Source organism: Strix aluco, chromosome 1, assembly GCF_031877795.1.
Source record: "Strix aluco isolate bStrAlu1 chromosome 1, bStrAlu1.hap1, whole genome shotgun sequence".
Taxonomy (NCBI): domain Eukaryota; kingdom Metazoa; phylum Chordata; class Aves; order Strigiformes; family Strigidae; genus Strix; species Strix aluco.
This window is the reverse complement of record NC_133931.1, coordinates 82,043,002-82,062,466: the sequence shown is the minus strand read 5'-3', so window position 1 is coordinate 82,062,466 and position 19,465 is coordinate 82,043,002. Positions and strand designations below refer to the sequence as shown.

At 41.1% G+C, this 19,465-nt stretch overlaps 1 protein-coding gene across 4 annotated transcripts in view; it reads left to right on the top strand.

Annotated features, from left to right (window-relative positions):
- Positions 1 to 19,465, top strand: part of ANKH (ANKH inorganic pyrophosphate transport regulator) — a 110,528-nt gene that overhangs the window by 50,364 nt on the left and 40,699 nt on the right. For 2 of the 4 annotated variants that reach the window (XM_074826254.1, XM_074826273.1), the window contains exons 2-4: positions 7,668 to 7,884; positions 16,259 to 16,377; positions 17,516 to 17,599. In XM_074826254.1, coding sequence (XP_074682355.1) covers positions 7,668 to 7,884; positions 16,259 to 16,377; positions 17,516 to 17,599 — 420 coding nt within the window. Of the gene's footprint in view, positions 1 to 1,802; positions 1,897 to 7,667; positions 7,885 to 8,483; positions 8,755 to 16,258; positions 16,378 to 17,515; positions 17,600 to 19,465 lie in introns of those variants that run through there. The other 2 variants (XM_074826263.1, XM_074826283.1) reach the window with 2 other exon arrangements.

Here is a 19,465-nt window from a genome sequence, read left to right as displayed (position 1 = left end):
TGTGCAAGGGAGATAGCCATGGATCTTCAGATGCCAATTCTGGTTATATGTTAAGGTTCAGGGTGAGGGTGGCCTCTCAGGGTGGTTGCCCAGGTGAGGTGAGGGGTCTTGTCCACAACAGCTTGGAGACGTTCAGCCCGAGGCAGTGCTCTCAGCTGGCCCCCAAGGGCCCCTTCCAACCCAAACCTAGCCTGGTGAGAAGGTGTCATTGTGGAGAAAGTGGCAATCTCCGTTTCAGGAGGAGAGCGCAGTGAGGAGTGTTTCAGCAGAGACTGAGTTAATGCTAATAAAAAGGCAAGATGCCAGAGTTGTGGGAGACTGACAGGTATGGGACCTGTGTAGATTAAATTTGCTGTGTGCATACAAACAAGTCTTATAACAGTCCTTGCAGAAATTTAATTTATAAACATGAGAAAATGCGATTTTATGAAATATGCAACTGATAGTAAATCAGCTTACTCTTTACTTTGGTGCATAATGTGAGGAAGAGAAGAGAGCCTGTTTCTGTGAGAAATTAAAATCAAAAAAAAAAGGAGCACTGCTGCAGATACTGTATCACTTGTTATTAAGGCAAATACTCTTTGTGTGTAGATACCTGTGATACGCATTTGTATCCTCCCCAGTGTTTTCTAGCACTTAAAAGTAATCAAAATGGAATTTGGTGAAGAAATGATAGCTATTCCACCGGGCATTTTGAAGAGACAGGGAGCTGACCTTCTCCTAGTTTTATGTGTCTCAATTTATGTCTCAATTTTATTTGTCTATACTCATAGACTTAGAAACAGAAATAGCTTTTGAGAGAAAATGAGTCTCTGGCCTCCACGTGAAGAACAAATAACCTCAGCCTGGAGTTTGCGATACTTCTGTAACGTAATCACAAATGCTTCTCACCTTTGTGGATGAGCTCCAGGGAAACCTGAATGAAAAGTTTGCATACTGCTTTGAGAGCAGAGCATTCCCTTGCAAGTTTCACTTTAAATACATTTTGGACAATTGATTAGCATCAGCCAGAAGATACCAGGAAAGTCACAATGCAGGGGATTATTTCTGACATGTTGATTTTGCTTCTGTCCTGTGCCCCTACAAGTACTGCTTGCCTAAAAAAGGCCAGGAAAAGTTACTGGTTATGGTCTCACCTCTGGGGACGGGTTTCTCCAAGCCATTTGTGGAAACGGCAGTGGTTTAGGTCTCCTTCATTCAGGTGTCAGCCATCCCCGTTCAGTAGACACTACGTGGGGAATGTGTCCTGAAGGGCTGCCCACTGTCATGGCTCATAGCTGTCTTGGCTTCAGGATCAGAGTTCGCCACATCCCACAGGGAGGCAACCATCTGCAGCAACTGATTCACCCCTCCAAGATTGCTCCCTGTCATAAATATTCTGGTGCTTTGACAAACATAGTTTTAAATGAGGCACATTTTGACTTCATTGAGTGTTTTTTTTCCTGTGGTCGTCCGCCATTATCTTCTGAAGTCTCCTGTGGGTTTTGTATTGTTCTCTGCCTTGTTGTGCTGGTTGTTGTTCATGAATCTACACACAGGCAGTACATGCTCTAAAGAAGTGTGCCGTAACTGCTCTTCCAGCTTCTTGATATGTTGTCCTCTGCCTTAGTTCTTGCAGTGGGAAGGATTTCCCATTTTCACTGCTTTCACTGTTGCCACTGCTGCCCTAATTATTCCTATACCTCCTGGCTGTGCCTGTTAAAAAGTGCTGTTCCCTGATGTATCCCAGGTCAAGTGAAAGCTGTGAGCTCTCTAAAATTACGTTATGTTGGATTTAGAGTCTTTATTTAAACTTCTCCCAGGACACACTTTCATAAAGCCTTGACATTGGATGATGAGTGGATAGTGTCAACAACTGAGATCCTGATCATGGTCACAGAGTAATAGGCTTTTCAGGTAAGAGTAGGAATCTTGCAAAAATGTTCGTTCTTGCTTTTCTTTGCTGCTCAGTAAGGTGAATGGGAAAAAATTGCTACTGATTGCATTCTAGTTTTCATGGCTTGTTTTTTTTGTTTCCCAGGGTATATGGGCTTTCTTCTAGGCCATATTCTCATTACGTAAGCAGGCAGGTTAAATTTGATTGAAATTTTGGTACGCTGACACCTGCCCTGCATTTGCAGTTTCTTTTGCATTCCGAAGCAGCAAGAGACAGAAAAATTTCAGCTCTCATTTTCAGGGCAGTCTTAATGCTTTTCCAAGGATGGTCTCTCCAGAGATAGGCCACATAACACGGGGATGTCTAGGTGTCCCTCTGTCAGGACAGGCATCTCTTCTTCCTTCAGACCAGGGTTCAGGGCTTCATTCTCTTGTTGGGGACTGGGATTATTTCAGTGGCTTGAACCAGTGTCAGCACTTGCAGCGCTCTGGACAAGGGGTGACAAGCTGTTCTCTTACAGCTAGCTTTAGTAACGGAGCAGGGGGAAGTAAAGTATTTTAATAGTAGGCTAATAGGAATTGACCTCAGATGGCATTTTGGTCATCTGACACATGGTCTACAACAGATGTTGACCCAAAATTAGAGATACTGAATTAGGGTAAAAGCATTGCAAAACAAACCCCAAAACCAGAAAGAAAAGATCCAAAACAATAAACACTCCTCAGTCATCATTTTAAAGCTACAAGATCAGACTCCCTCTACGCCTTCAGGGCTGTCTCTTCATACACTATGTTTGGGCAGTCTTCTTGAGCCAGAATAAATGTGCACATGCTATTTTTACACCATTTTCTCCCACCTCTATGTCTGTGTCCATGGAAGTGTCAGACCACTAGCTATTTCCCCCAAATTGCCTACCAGTGGCACTTGCCTTTAGAAGAAACCCAGCCAGAAGCAGAGATGCAGATGCGGTAATGCTCAGGTAGCACTGACACAGTGACTATCTGACTACACAGATTATGCCGTGCTTACAGAGTTTGGGATCTCTCTGGCAGTGCAGTTCCTGCAGCGGAGGCAGGGGGAGGCAGGACAGCCAGAGCCAGCTGGTGCATTTGATACTGAAGATTTCAATGTGACAGGATTTAGTAAATGAAAATTCAGCCAACAATCATCAGGAGAGAGATTATTTGACATGGGAGAAAGACTGTCCCCTACGTCAGCTTGCATTTTAACTGGATACTTTGGCGCTCTTCCATTCTCTTAGGGGAGGGCAGCTAGGAAGAAAGATGCAGGGGGAGAGGGAACATGTTACAAATGTTTGCTGAACCAAACATACATTTGGCCAAGTTACTGCCAAATTGAGCAGGTTTTTGATGTCACCCTTGGGTAGGTAACTAGCTAGAACAGACTTGAAAACATCTCAGGCAGAATCCCAGCTTCAAACAAGCCGTAGGAACATGCCAGCTTCCACTAGGTCACAGTCTGCTCTTCCAGAAAAAGCAAAATTGCGGACTGACAAGAATTACATTTCTTGGATTTTACTTGGTCTTATTTGAAACACATGCACTGGTCAATAGTTAACTTCAAATGAAGTAGAAAAATTGTCCTTCTAGTTAGATGTAGACTATTGAAATTCTATGCAGTACATATAGGTAATAAAACATTTTTAAAAGCAGAAGATGTATACAATAGGTGTGGCTTTCTCAGTGGATTTTTTTATGCTTTTGTATGTCTAATCCAATACAAAATAAAACATCAGTCATCCAGTAGTTTCAGGGAAGGGAGGATCATGTGAGAAGTGGTCAAACTCTGTAGAACCAACTTAAGAGACAGACTTTGAATTTTTGGCAACAGGGGTGTGTAGCTGTAGATTGGAACCAAACCTTTTCTGCCAACAGTAGTGAATAGTGCTGAAAGCTCATGCAAAATAGGACAAGGTAGACCCTTGACATTTTTCTCACAATTGTTACTTTTCAAATCACTGCCTATGCATGCAAAAGTTTGTTGGATTCATCCATTATGCATGTCCTAGAAATTTGATAGAGTTCTCATATGTTCCTTCTAAGAAAGAGGATAAAGACAGCTGCAGTACCCAATTGTAAAGATGTGGTTACTGGCTTGAAATGTCATTAAGTGTATTATTTGGTATTCCTCTGACTTGAATCTTTTGGATGGGAATTCAAAAATGCTAATCCTCTCAGATTTTAGTGAACATTAGAGACAGCACACAATTATTCATAAGAAAGGCTCAAGGGGTTGTTACTGGATCCTACAGTAAAGATTTCATCTTTCTAGCACTAACATAATATGCTAATGAAGACATTGCATAGAAGTTAACTGCAGACCTTGGTGCCTGCCTTTTTGAGAAGTATTTTAGTATTACTTTAACTAACCTGTTCACGCACCTACCAGATCGTGCTCAGCCTGGAAGTATTCTGTGCTTTCTTCTGTTATTTCTAAAAGAAGGGTCAGCAATGTCAGTGGATTTGTTTTAATAGTGTTTGATGAATAGCAATTTTCTGTGACATTTTCACCTACTACCTAACTACCTAATATATTATGTTAGCTGTTCATTAAAAACTCAGGAGAGAGTGCCATCACCAATAGTCTTTCTTCCAGCATCTGGATTTCCTAGTTCCCCCTTCAAGTTTGGTGTGAATAAGCCAGCTGAAAGTAGGATGACATCTGAAATATGTATGATCAAGCTAATGTCTCATATTAAATATTGTCATCATTATTATTATTACCTAGTTCTGTGTGATTTCGTTGACAAGCCACACAAATCTTTGTAGAGATATGCTTTGTTGTGTGTGAAACAAACATGGAATACAGATGCTACTGATGAAGTTTTGTTATGATTTTTGTTCACACTAAAAGTGTACAAAATAGTCAGATAAAAAAATTGAGACCTTGCCCTTGTTTGTATTTTTCATCCTTTATGAGATATTTAAGTGGAAATCTAACAGGAAATTAGACTGGAAGATTACTAACTGCCACTTACGGCTGACATGCCATGAAACATCAAGTGCCTGTGTCTTTCATATTGCACCCCAAAACAGCTTTATCAAGTATCTGGGATTTCTTATGGATTTAAGGATATCAAATATGAGATCAGCAGCTTCAGTAGCAAGAATATTCTAAGGTGCATGGGGTGGAAGAACTACACAAGTTCTCATATAGTGTTTGGAAGTTGAGGATGAGGAACTTTTTGCATTGTCATCTTAAAGTGAAAAAGGAAAAAGAAAGCTACAGAAGCTAAACGATCTGTGCACAGCCCTATCGACTGTTACTTCCTAAGGATCTTTCCAAAGAAGCATTTAGGAGGATTGCTTTTTCAGGGCTAACATCTACAGTATTTCATCATGTCAGCCAACCATTCCACAGGAGTATAAATTAATGGCAGCATACCTCTTACAAAAGTCCCTTTGCCAGTTACCTTACCTGGTACACAGTGTGTCTCTGGGGAAAATTACTCAGAAGTATCTGCTTGGCTGTCATTTGTTCATACAAAAGAGATCAGAGTTCAGCCTGTAAAAGCAGAGAGGGAGAGAAAGAGGAGTCCTCAAGTCTTTCTGTGTGTCCTACTTAGATGGAAAACTTAGCTACCCCAGGACCAAAGTCACACGGAGCTAGTTTCCCTGGCTTGAGGACTGTGTTCGGCAAAGATTTGTCTCTCTGCAGAGGTATCATAGTACCATGCCTCTTGACAGAAGGTGATTTCTAAGGCCATGTTTATCCCAGGGACCTTGTCAGAAGTGGATTACCATCCTCCACAGGCTCTGGAATTCAGTAGTTGTCCAAACCAGAAAGGAAGCACTTGTCCTGGAAATAATTCACCTGTTTACGTGTGATGAGAAGCTTTTAAACTAGACTACCTGAAATTAACTGTTTCTCTTTAATTTGAAGCTGCCAAATTTATTTCACTGTTAACAAAAGAGCGGGCAAAAGCCATGATCAAGGAACCCTCTGTATAGCATAATCTAAGGCTATTTGCCTGTTACTGGCAACAGCAATGGGGAGATTCAGCATCTTTAGGAAGTTTAAATTAAAACTTTATAGCTCTATATAGACCTTGATACCGATTACAACATCATCTCAAGCATCATGACAAAAGACAGCTAAACTTGACTGTTCGTTTCAGAGGCCGCCATCTTTTCCTCAAATTATTTGAGTATATTTTTATGCACCCACTGGTGGTTTTGGCATCTGCAGATTAATATAATTTGAAGTCTTACTGATGCAATAGATGGAATTATCTATACCCCAGAAAAGGCTGCATATAGCAGCTGCAGATATTCTGTATCTAACACATGGTATTTTCAGGAAGGGATTAACTGGAGAGAGACAGATGAAAACATTTGGAGCCTCAGGTGTTCAGGTCAGAGCACGCTGCAAGAGAGAAATTTGGCAGCTACCAAGGATGGAGAAGTTGGTATTTTTTACAGCTTTTTGATACATTGACAGTGCAGCTTTAGTTTCAAAAAAAAAGCACATCTCGCAGAAAGAGTGGAAAAGAACAGTAAGGAAAATGCTCATTTCTGCTATGGGGATGCTGTGTCTTTTGAAGTCAGTGGGAGTTGTTTGCTTATATGGTCTTTGAAAGGGAGAAGAAAAAGTCAAAAGACTGCAACTAAAAAACTATGCTTACATTTGAAGTGGAAGGACTTCACCACGATTACCTGATGATACTCTGCCTGGTTTGTTCATTCAGAAAAAGCAGTATTAGAACTGCTGTTTAAGTGGATAGACTGAGATTTGGAGGGTGGGTTGGCGAGATGTCCCTGGTTGGTCTCATTGCCATGGCCCTGTCAGCGCACATCAGCTGTAACGCATAGGAACCATCGGAACTTGTGAAAATGAGTTGCATTTCAGCCTTTGTGCTTTTTGAATCTAATCTTGTTTTAACAGTTTGCTGGGTGTACCAGATGATTGATGCAGTCACACTGCAGATAAAATTTATCATTCTGTCATTTTTATTCAATATTTTAGAAGCATTTTGGTGCAAGCTGGGATCTGAAGCAATGTTACACATTTTTTCTATGGTTCACCTTAGTTATAAAAATAATCCATCTAATTCTCAGCGATTCATGAACCTAGAATGAATTAATAGGTTAGTTGAACCTGAATATGTCTTGAAATAGACGTGCTGTATTTATTTTTTAAATGCTACAAGGAGATATAAATGAATATAGGATCAGAACCTTGTGAAATACATGAAAGGAGACCAGTTATATTTAGTCACATGCATAATTGGCCTAGTTTCGTAGTAAACATTCTAGGATAATATCAGCTATTCACAACAATTACATGGGATGTAGTGAAAAGCTCATTACACTGAAAAAAAAGTTTGAGCTCCTGAAATTTCAGCATATGATAACATCAGAGTTTTTGCTTGTAAAGATGTCCTGCAAGGACTGTTCAATTCAGGGCTGAGGCCTCAAAGCAGTATTTAAATGGTTTTGTGTCATCCATGATTAGCAGGTTATAAAATTGCTCTAAAAAGGAAAGAGACTGACTTCTGATATAGCAGGATTTCCATTATATACTTCAGAAATAGATATTTACCTTATCTTGAAGTCTAATTGACTTGAATTTACTGTCCATATGAAATTATGAAGTTGCCTGTGTCAGAAGTCAGAAGTTACGGTTGCTGAACCCGGAGAAATAAGGTCCAACTCGGGTTGAAAACAGAGAGAGCTGAACGTGCTTCTTCCTTCAGAAACTGGCTGCAAAAGATTGGTTTTGGTACACTTCCACATGTGCTACATTATTTGTTCTTTCTGTGTTTCAACAGGCCTTGAATAGGGGCATCGCTGCTGTCAAGGAAGATGCTGTGGAAATGCTGGCCAGCTATGGGCTGGCATACTCCCTGATGAAGTTCTTCACAGGTCCAATGAGTGACTTCAAAAATGTGGGTCTGGTGTTTGTGAACAGCAAGAGAGACAGGACCAAAGCAGTTTTGTGCATGGTTGTAGCTGGCGCTGTAGCTGCTGTATTTCATACCTTAATAGGTAAGGTCACTTCACGTCTAATTAATGTGTCTTTTAATTTGCTTCCCTTGCCTGTTCTTCAAACTGATTAATCTGTAGGCTTAAGATTTCATTTATAAGTGCAACAGGAGATGCAAAAGAGATTAAATCTCTTGGGCTGGTATCATACCCTTCCATGCAATTTTTATTATTTTTTAAACAGTTTGTTAAGTGGCAAATTCTACCCTCAGGACTCTCCTGCCTGGCAGCAAAACATGCTGCTGATCTCTTTCAGTCAGGTGTGTGAGCAAAACTTTGACAAGGTTGACAGGTTGCATGAAGCTGATAGCTCAGTCTTACTGTTAGGGTAGTGATGATCAACCAGTAGTATCTGCCTGAATGGGTTTAGCAGGACTTCACGGTGTGCTTGGTAGGGCTGTTTGTCAGAACTTGATGGCATTGTCGGTGTACTCCCTCTGTACCTATCCCTTTGCTACTTATCTCACAGTACAGAACTCGAAGCAAGTAGGTGCCAGCATCCTCATTAAAATATCAGGTATTACTCTCCACTTCTGTTGAATAATTAATCTGTAAGAGAAGTAGTTACTAAGAGTGCTTTATGCTAAACTGAGACCAGCTCCCTGAAGCAGATATGAACTGAACTTAAAAAGTAAGGCAGCCACAGGATTTTCCAGTTTCTGAGAGCCTGGAGAAATGGGATATCGACCCAAACATCAGCCACAGCAATACAAAGCCACGTGACCTGGAAGACTTTAACTTCATTCTCTCCAAGAAATGCACCAGATTCTCTGCACCTTCTGGATCATTCTACAGAGCCAAAACCTCTGGACCTCAGCAACAAGGAACAGGAGATGCTGGAGGAAGAAGCAGAGAGTGCATTGCATGCAACAGGTAAAATCCTAAAAGCTGGGACCTCTAAGGGATGGGAGGAGGGAAGTAATGCAGCAGCTTATGGCAGCATGTGTTGATTGACAGGGAGTAGGGTTAAGTTGGATGACCAGCAGTAGGGCATCATTCCATCACAGAAAGATGGGAAATGTGAGTGTGATGGCAATATCCAGAATTGCCATGAAGTTACAGAGTGGCCTGGAAGTGAGGCACCATTCATTACCGGGCTGTTAATATCTCAAGAGCAGCATGTGCTGCTGGTCAGCGGAATGCAATGGAATGCAATGGAATGCAATGGAATGCAATGGAATGCAATAGAATAGAATAGAATAGAATAGAATAGAATAGAATAGAATAGAATAGAATAGAATAGAATAGAATAGAATAGAATAAATTTCAGTTCCTGCCCGAGTAGGTACAAGAGCGATCTAGTGAATACAAATGCCCCTGGTCTTATCTTTTAATAGGCTGCCAGCCATATTCATCAGCTTTATGTGCCTCCCAAGCACTCCAGTTTGACCATCATGTCTCTTATTCCACCACTGATAGGACAGGTCTGTGCTGTTTACCTTTACTCCATATTATGGTCATAATAAATGCTTACAGTAACGGCTCACTAGCCATGGCAACTCAGTGTCAGGGATAAGCTGTTGCTAATTTTATAGGCTGAATCCATGCATTCAAGTTAATTTAATTCATTGGTATCAATCGGCCACTTCTTCAATATGTTTACAGTTAAGGCTGCTTTATTGAGTCAGTATTATAAACTTTGGGCCATTTGTACATTTGGCTCTCATATTTCTTTGCTTGGAATGTTTCTTCAGCCCCCAGAGCTGCTCTTCTAGTTGCTCACTTGTTTTCATGCCAGTGCTGGTCAAAGTTTTTGGCTTTGCCAGCTGGATAAAGAAATATTTTCTAGTCATCTAACGTTTTATTTTAAGCTGTGATAGATTTTTAAGAAAATTTAAAGTATAACTATCAAATTTGCAAGTGAAAGATATAGCTGGATTTTCCATGTGGGACTTCTTATTGAAGGGAGGTGTTTGGGGCAATTGTTGGAAAACATGCCAGGTAAGTTTCTTGCCTTTGCCTGGAAGTAGAGTCCTGCTGAGTTCAGAACATCTGAAATGCCCTCTCTACAGATATTGGGGAAAAAAAGAAAAAAGAAGGCTGTATTTACCATGCTTTAAAGTCTGAATTAAAGGGCTTCACACAATCTTTCAGCTGCTTATGGTGGCAGACTGCAAAATATTGTTTAGTATTTTAACTTGTCTATGCCTGAAAATATGCAAAGGCCACAGCAGAGACTGGCAGAGCGCCCGAGAGAATGGAGTTAGTCAGATTCTAGCACCAATTGCCTGGGTGATATTGCCAAGTTTTATGTTCCAAGTTTCCTTTGAACCTGTTTCAAATCCTGATTATTCTTCTCTGACCCACAGATGCACAACCTGCCTAGCAGGAGGAAGAGAAGGAGTCCAGTGACAGACAGGCAGCCTCCTAGGACCTGCAGCTACTCCCCAGCAGCTGCAAGCCTATCACAGGGTATCTACAGGAGGCACAAATACAGGTTACTGATGCTTGGCAGATGAAAAAGAGAAACAAACAGCACTCAGGGGACCAAATTTCTTCCACATGCCATGTGTATGGGGCTAAGGAAGATGACATGACTGTCTGCCATGGACTGTCGAAGACCGTGAGGGAACAGGGAACAAAGCCCAGTGAAATAAGGAGGAGTACCAAAAGTCAGAAGGAAGAAAACAAGTGGTGGTAGAAACACAGTGACCACAATGAATCACCACATTTCCAACTGTGATAGAGACTATTTGCAGTCTGCACACACAGCTTCTCACAAACAGCACCCTCTACTTATTTAAAATATCAAAACAGACCGTTTCACCCACCTGACTCATGCTTCATTGCTTTCACCAGCTCCCCACTACTGCTTCCCCACTGGGGCTAACTCAGTCCTCTGTGGGAGTGACTGGCTGAGCCAAACCACTCAAACTCACAGCTGCAAGCTCTGGGTCCCTAAGTCATCACCCCACCACATTCCCATGAAGGTCTGCAAAGTCCTCACCAACAGTTCCTATCACTCCCCTGTACAGGTAGCCATAAGAACCAAGAAACAAGTTGACCTTGACCAAAGGGGTTTGAAACCATATTCTCATCCCACTTACAATGCTGCTGCAAACCTTGGTCAGTACAGCATTCCTGGATTTGCTGTTTCAGTTGCTATCTGGAAATAGAAGATAGTATGCTGCCTTCCTTACCTTGTGCTATTTTTGGGGGCAGCTACTGCCACCAGTTAGGGTTTCCTGGTGGGAAGTTCACTATGTAGCCAGGGTCTGAAACATCTCGTTATTTCAGAGATTGGCTTTTGGTGGGAATATTGGGCTGTAAGAGAAGGGATTCAAGACGCTAAGCCAGTCTGTGCATATTTTTGACATCTTACTAAATTGCCAGCTTGACAGAGGAGAGAAATCATTTATATAACTTTATGCTAACATAGTGCATTTCATGCTGTTGCTGGTAAGCCCTCCATGCTAAGTGGGTCCTTTTAACACCAGTGTCGTGAAAGCCTTGCACATTTATTTTGGCAATAAACCAGCATTGATCAGCCTTTCACTAGTTTACTGAGAAATAGTATACTGAGAAAGTTTATTTCCTTTTGCATATTAATACTACTTTTCACAGCTCTCTGAGGTTCTGGAAATGACAAGGCAGAAGTTACTTTGGGGAAACATCCTCTTTGCTTAAGTAGACATCCGTAACTGGTGGCCACTACACCTGATTAAAAACTACATGATGGATCATTTGTGATCACCAGGAGAAAAAGGTTGGAACTTTAGTAACCAGGCAAACTTATAGCAGACTGGGTGGTCAAGACATGTGAGTGATTTGTTTTGTGCCAATTTATTACTGACAGGCCAGTGGGCATGGGCCACTCGCTGCACAGATTGCACAGGGGAAAACTTGAGCAGTTGCTAGTAAATCCACTGATTCTTTTGAACTTCCCACATGCATGGTCACTGCACGTACATGAAAGATCTGCATAAGAAGTGAGACATAGGTGTAATCCCACCACTTCCAGTGTGACACTACTGGTATTTTCTAGAGACTGGGAGTTACAGAGTGCCTTATGACAACCTGAGCTATTTTTTCCAGTCAGTCTTGTTCCAACGTGCCCACTGTACTGGCTCATACTAAATATTTTGCCCTGGAAAAAGATGATAGCACAGGAACACAAATCCACAAATCAGAATATAATGCAGGCTTGCCTTTTTTTTTTTTTTCTTTCTAAAATATGATAAAATGTTACTCATTAAAAATGTGTCCCATTTCAGCATCTTCAGATGCCTGTTGCTAAAGTGGTAACATGCTTTCCCAGCTGCCCCAACCCTTCTTCCACAACAGGGGCAGTTTCTTATCAGCAAGGTATGCAGGGCAGAGAAAGAAGGAAGAAAACCTATAACCAAATCAGTTGTGGATTTTAGGATAGCAATGATAGGTTTTTAGTTAAAACAGACTGATTTTGAGATTTATGAGATGTTGGCCTACCTAAAATTTCAGAGCCCAGTGGTCATGGATAGATTTGGGAAAATCAACTAATGCAATTTTGGAACTAGAGCTGAGCACAGAAAAAGATGATTGGAGTAATCAGTTTGCACTGAGATGCTCCTAAGCTGTTTTTTTTAAAAAATATCATTTATTACTATCAGCAAAAGAACCACAAAGCCTAAAACACTCTGATCATCTGGGTTTTCACAAGGGGGACACAGGCTTTTGCTTCTGCTTTAAGTCAGGCTAACCAAAGACATAAAGAAATCTATGTGCCCTGCGCCACCTCCAAATGAAGATTTGCCATTCAATTATTTTTCTTTTTTTTTAAATTGGTGTTTTCCTATCTGCCCAAGTCACTTAGCTGAACAAACTCCTGACCAGCACCAGTTTTGGCCACGTGAGCCATCTTTCTGACAAGCAGCAGAATAGCTTTTTACTTCTCAAGTCTTCAAGTTCATTTTTTAAAATGTCAGTGAAGTATGAAAATGGAATGCATCTAAAAAGAACATGCTTTAACCCAAAAACATTTTTGGATTTCTTTTCCTCCAGTAAAGCTAATATTGACATAAGTAGCTCTGTGTCTGAAAGTAAATGGTATCACTTCCTATGAGGGTTTCTGTTTTCTTTATGATGTAAGTATAACGTGCTGGGTAATAGACAACTCCAAAATGACTATGATACAGCTTTTTGTTTGAGACTGCTGGCATCATTAAGAGTGTGTTCCATTGTTTTAAGAATGTATGAAGTTCATGCGGTAGTAATTGGCTTGTTAGAGAAATCGGTCTAGGGAAGAGGAGATCCGATTAGGTATGCAGTTTTCAGTGTCATTTCTTAAGCTTCTGGGTCTTAAAACTCAACTAGAAAAGCCAAAAGCAAGAATTCCTGCTTAAATTCTGTAGCAAAACTAATCCATAGACATATCAAAATAAATGAGCTATTAGAGGAGAGCAAACAGGCAGCTTGTCTTGGAGTTGGACTTCTCTGTTTTGATTGAAATGATGCAAGGAATGGGAAAAGCCATCTGCTTTAGATTCATGTAATACTCTTCAGCTCTGTTGTCTGTGTTATTTTGTACCATGCTTCATAATAAGTTTGTAAGGTTGGCCAAGGTTAAGTTCTAATTGCATCAGCAATTGCTTTATTCACAGCTCAGAGACACATGCCTGTATATTTGTCATTAAATCTCAGCTTGCCAAGTCCTTCTTTCTGAGGATGGAAACATTCATGGACATCAGCAAAAGTGATTGTGTGCTTTCACTGACATGTGGAATAGTTGACTATTTTAAAACTATCTTTTAAGCTTAGCCATTATGATTTTAAAATCAAAATCACATTAAAAAGTGCAGTTAGACTTCTTTTTTTGGATGGGGGAGAGAAAAAAGAATCTTAAAGCTTACAGAGCACAGTGCTGATATCTCTAGAAATTTTAAAAATGTGGTGCTGTGGGCTGTGCTGGTAAAAGTCCTTTGAGAGTGCCCTGCCAGTAAACTACAGCCATGTAGTCTGTTCCTAGAAGTGAGAGTAGTTTGGCCTCTGACCCCTCTGATTCTGTGAATTTTTCTGTGATAGTAAACAAAAAAAAAAAAAAAAGAAACATTGCAATGGCTTTTAGAGCCCAAAAAGTTACTTACTACTCACTTTCTAAACACTTTAAAAGTCTCATTTAAAGCAAGTGAAGCCGAGGTGCAGTGCACGGAGAGTGGCTTCTGCAGCATGCTGTCCTCCCAGCATTGTACTGCTGGTGGAAGCCCCTCCACAGAAGCAGGTTCCTCAGCACCTGGACTTAGAGTCCCCATGTGGGAAATAAGGCTGGTGTGTTTCTGGCAGCAGTTTTTAAGGTTTTATGTAGGAGAAGTGTAAAGCAACTTCAACAGAACCTAAGAGACAGCTCGATGAATCTGACCCTCACAGGTGGCTTGCTTCACGTGCCTTCCAAACTTCTTCATTCAAATTGATTCAGAAACATCCGTGTGCTCCCCTGCCATAAAATCAGCTTTCCACAAGGACTTACCAGGCAAAAATCCATGCATAACAGAGAGTTTTCAACATACTGAGCGAAAATTGGTGTATGGGTATCATGCAAAAATAGAAAGAGGCCATGCTTGATGTGTGACTGGGCTGCAACAAGCACATGAATGCTTAAAGAACTAAACTGGTCAACTGAGGAGAGGTTGGAGAACTGGTTTAAAGTTCTTCCCCAGCCCCCTTCAAATGGAAACAAGACTGGGAGTGCCTCAGGAGGATGGCTAAGCAACTTGGGGATTACTGGGTGAACTGGGAGACTGTGAGTCTAACAGTCATAGTTCAGATGAAAGACATATAGATAGGGACCAGCATAGGGAAAGGGAGAGTTTGTAACATTTTAGCATCTTTGGGGCAGTCCTTGATATCTGGAAGCAGGCTCGTGCCTGTTCCCAGTGCTGTCATACCACTGCCTTCTGTTTTACTACCTTGTTTACACTGTCTTGTTCTGACTGAGAAAGTCTTTTCAGTCCTGTTAACCATTTAACTGCTGTATCCCTAAGCCATCACAAAACAATGACTTAAACTCCTCTTTAATTGCTTCCAAACACTGTTTATGAATTATGAGAGATAGTTTTAAGCTAAAAAGATTGAATTAGATGACTAGTGTTAGCATTTGTCAATCTGATTATGTGACTTGCATGCATGAAAAGGGTAAATTTCCTGAAATACCCTATATGAAGGTACAATGATAATAGACTTGTTATAAGTGGAAAATCAGATAGATGTTCGCATTTGAAATAATTACCTTAGAAAAGACACAAATGGAAGAGAACTGAGGTAAGATTCCCCAGGCACAAGCAATTCTGCCATTACTTGTGTTGGGAGGTTGACTTTACAACCTAATCATTCTTTTAACAGCTATTACAAGTATATAGAGGAAACTAAGTAATAATATGCAGGTCTAGAACATAGTTTGTAAAAGGTTAAAAACTATTTGGATTATTTAACTGTGCATATTATATAAGCCCCCATAGTTCAGAGACTCCAGTCATAGCTAGCTCTTCATTATTCCTGGTCATGGGGAGGACTCTGGGATTATTCAAACAGCTGGATAACATAGGTACTAACAGAGACATAAGCAGTTCTTTAGAGAGCTGTGTGATGAGTCCCTGCATCTGTGCTGTCTTCAACCCAGTGCCTTGGGAAGAGAGACCTGGCAAGAGGCGTGTTACCCAACACTAAAAATTCTTGTCGCAGGTTGAAACAGGACAGCGAAATAACATACTGGTGATCGGAAGTGGCAACCCCTTAATTTCCAGCAGTGCCCTTTGCTGACTTGTGGCTCCAGACATGCTGGCTCTAGATAAGGAAGGAAACTAAGGCTGGTTGAGGCTGCTCAGAGACTGTACAGTGAAGGGCGCATTGCCCTGACAGGTCCCAGCAGAGGTGGTCATTAGGCAGAGTAAGGGAGGGGCATAATAGGTGTGATTTTTTGCATGCCTTCGCAATTCATAGTTTCCTTTTACAGCTTTGGGCAGGTTTACAAGTAATGTCATGAGAATGTAGTGACAATAGATGGTTTCAGAATTTATAAGGTACTACATCCCATGAAATACACAATGCCTGGTGAAAACAGCTTTTATAACAAAGAGTCTTGAGTTAATGAAAGAGCAGTAGATTTTCTGGAATACCAGTGTGTTCATTTAGCAAACAGATGTGGCATTTACTATACCCATCTCCCAAACCATCCATTTGTTATCACTCCTCTGCCAAAGGTTACTTGAAAAAGAACCATGAGAGCACTCCTTAGTCATAAACAGCAGCTGTTGAGGCTGTAATATCCTGAAGTCCCTGCAGCTGTTTGCTAAGTAGATGCATGTCTGAGCTCCTAGGCGTCACAGTCTTTCAGGTACCTCTGAGTATCTCACCCAGAGTCCATATGTAACCTTTATTATTCATTCCTATTCTTGTGTCTCTACAGCGTATAGTGATTTGGGGTATTACATTATTAATAAGCTGCACCATGTGGATGAATCAGTGGGAAGTAAAACTCGGAGGGCCTTTCTTTATCTTGCTGCCTTCCCTTTTATGGATGCCATGGTGAGTGCCTGATTCAGAACTGAATTTTAATATTTATGTTATTTTTTTTCTTTGGTGACCATAGTTCACAAAGTCTGTTACCTGATGGGAAACTGGAGGTGTGCAGAAGGAAGGTGTGTCCTTTGCAAGCAGTAACTGAATATACCTGGACACATCATCTCCTGCTATCTGGAAAAAGCATCATCTGGGTAGACTTTGAACATCCAGAGATCACGACAAATGTAAAAAATGTCAGCTGCCTTGTTAGAGTTTCTGTCTCTGTATGCCGGAAAGCACTGCTCATCTTAAGAGCTGCACCAGTTGTCTGTATGTGTCCTCTCATTTCAATTTGTAGTGGAAGAGCTGGTTTTACCATGGATTCCCAGATCACTTGCAGAGCTCACAGGAATAAGCTCAATATTTTCTCAAAGCAAATGTGTTGAAAAGATATTTCTTACCGTCAATTTTTTCAAGCACAGCTAAGTCCACTATATCTCAAATGCTTGGGCAAGAGAGCCACACATGGGGTGGGCTGCTGCTTCCCAGATCACCAGGCTTACTGCTTGTGGCCTGCACAACATAAAAATATGGCAGCTCTCTTTAATACCTCTACTTCCGTGTAAAACTGGTAAAGGATAACCTTCTCATGGCATGCCACTAACACTTTCTCTACTATTTTGTCTGGTTGAAACAGTAGCTGACAATAAAAAGAAGTTGGATCATTAAGTTTTCTTTCCCAGACATGACTCGGTATAACTCAGTGGGCCAGTGAATATTACACTTCAGAATTGCATCCAGCTGGTGAAAGAGAATAAAGATTTTTTCCCTTCAATTATTTACTATGGTAATCCATCCTGTGCAGCATCTGTTTTATGAAGAAGGGGCAGTTTCTTATTAATCTGCTCAGAAATTTCTATACAGTCTATTAAATTATTCCCATTCTCCCTGTCCGCCCTGGCAATGAGGAACTGAATGCAGCAGTGCTTTCTGTGCATTACTGACTTAACATTTGCCCAGGTTCACACCAGGTACTGCTGGTAGAAAAGAGCTTTATAAGTTATTTGTGTACAACATAACAACCAGAAAACAGCATTCTGGGACCTGAAATCATTCACAGATATCATAATCACTTCCCAAACTCTTCTCTGCCTTTTTTCAGGCATGGACCCATGCTGGGATTCTGCTAAAACACAAGTACAGTTTCCTAGTGGGATGTGCCTCCATCTCAGATGTCATAGCTCAGGTAATGACTCCTCTTAGCAGTCACTATTTTTGTTGTGTTAAGCACTAGATGCTTTCCTAAACAGGAACTCTCTTGCACAGAGACTGCCTTCTCTCTCTACCATGAACAACACACCAGAGGAAGTAATCTTGTGTGCTATTCTCTGGCTGTTTCCCTGTTGTGTGTAGGCTGTTTGCTGACAGTTGTGGTTTAGGCTGGTCTCACTTGACTGGATCAAATCAGTCCCAAACCATTGTCAGGAGAAGGAAACCAGGATTGTTTTGAGCCATGTCTTCCAGCACCTCCACAACCCTGTTTCAGAATGGCTGAGAAACAAGTTACATACACATGTGTACATCTGGCAAAAAGAAAGGTTAGGCAAAGAAACCGATGGCTGCTACCAATCCTGAGGCTGATGGAGTGCTTTGAAAGAGACCTTTCTCCTCCCTGTGCATTCTCCCCCACACTTTGCACAGCTGCACTGAAATCCTGAGTAGGGCTTGTAGGTGGGGAAGTGAAGACTTGATTCTCCAGTTCACCTGTCAGCTTTGCACATGCTGTCTAATCTAGTGAAATGCAGTAGTGTAAGCCATCTTCTGAGTGCTAGTGTGGCACTGCTCTTACTGCTCCAAAAGGTGATGGCTCAGAACTGCAGCAGAAGGGATCTGTGGTGATAGCCCCTGGGTGATGCAGAGAAGACCACGTTTCATTTGCAAGGGAGGTGTTAACTATCCTGTTGCTTTGTACTAGACGCACTTAAAAAACAACATTCATACACATTGCTGATGGCCACTGTTGTAGTACTTGAGAACCAATATACAGCCCTCTTTTTAAAGCATATATAAAAATATTACGAAATGGAGAGTCCCAACACCTGTAAAATGGTAGCTGTACTACCCCATTACCAGCTGAATGGTGTAATGGCTGGGTAAGAAAGAGGATAATAAGAGTACAACGTCAAAAGAAATATGAAGTCAACAGCACTTAGTTGCATTTTCCTCCCACTGAATATGAGCGAGCCATAAACCGGGTTGAACCATTCAGTCAGCTGCTATTCTATGTTTGACAGGTCTGCCCCTCTACAGTACTACACTAAATCCCTGAAGATAATACCAATTACTGTAAATGACTTTAACCCTCAGGATCTGCTCTTGTTCTAATGTGGCCTACAAAGTTTGCTGACACTAGATGCATGTCGGGTCATATACAGCTAAATACAGAAACAAATTCTTATTTTGGCCATGGTACACATGCCCTTTCCACAATGGTTGGCAAGTGGCATGCCAGGGTTGTGAAGAATAAGACACCTGTCATTTTCTCTCAACAAAATATTGCGCAGAGCAAGAGCAAATCCAGAAGACAAAAAGTTGTGACTCTTCATACCCCAGAACTCTGTATACCTACATCTGCTCCCTTCATAAGTATAGGTGTGCAGGCAGTAGCTAATTCTCCTTGGATAGCTTCATAGACACACTTTTTGTGACTGACTTTGCTTCTGTTTACTGAAAAGCAATTCTTTTGTAAGGTTCAAAGGAGCAGTTTTGCAAACCCTTATAAACAGTGTGGCCTGCCTAATACACGTTTGCATGGTGTGATTTTTCTTAAGTATTTCTTGAGCTCTAGCAATGAAGGAGAGAATCTGCCCCTGAACAATGTGTTCTGTATTTCTTGTAACTCACTTGAATGCCAGCATGTCCCGGCAGGGTTGTCCTTGATTCTGCTGTTCACAGCACCAAACACAGTTGGCTTCGCAGTCATGCCCCCTTATCCAGAGACATTTGGAATTTAACAGGCACACCATCAGCTCTGTACTTAAAAAGAGAATAATATCATATTAATCAATTCCTTTACATTTTCTGGATTGAACATTTAATCTTATGAGACTGA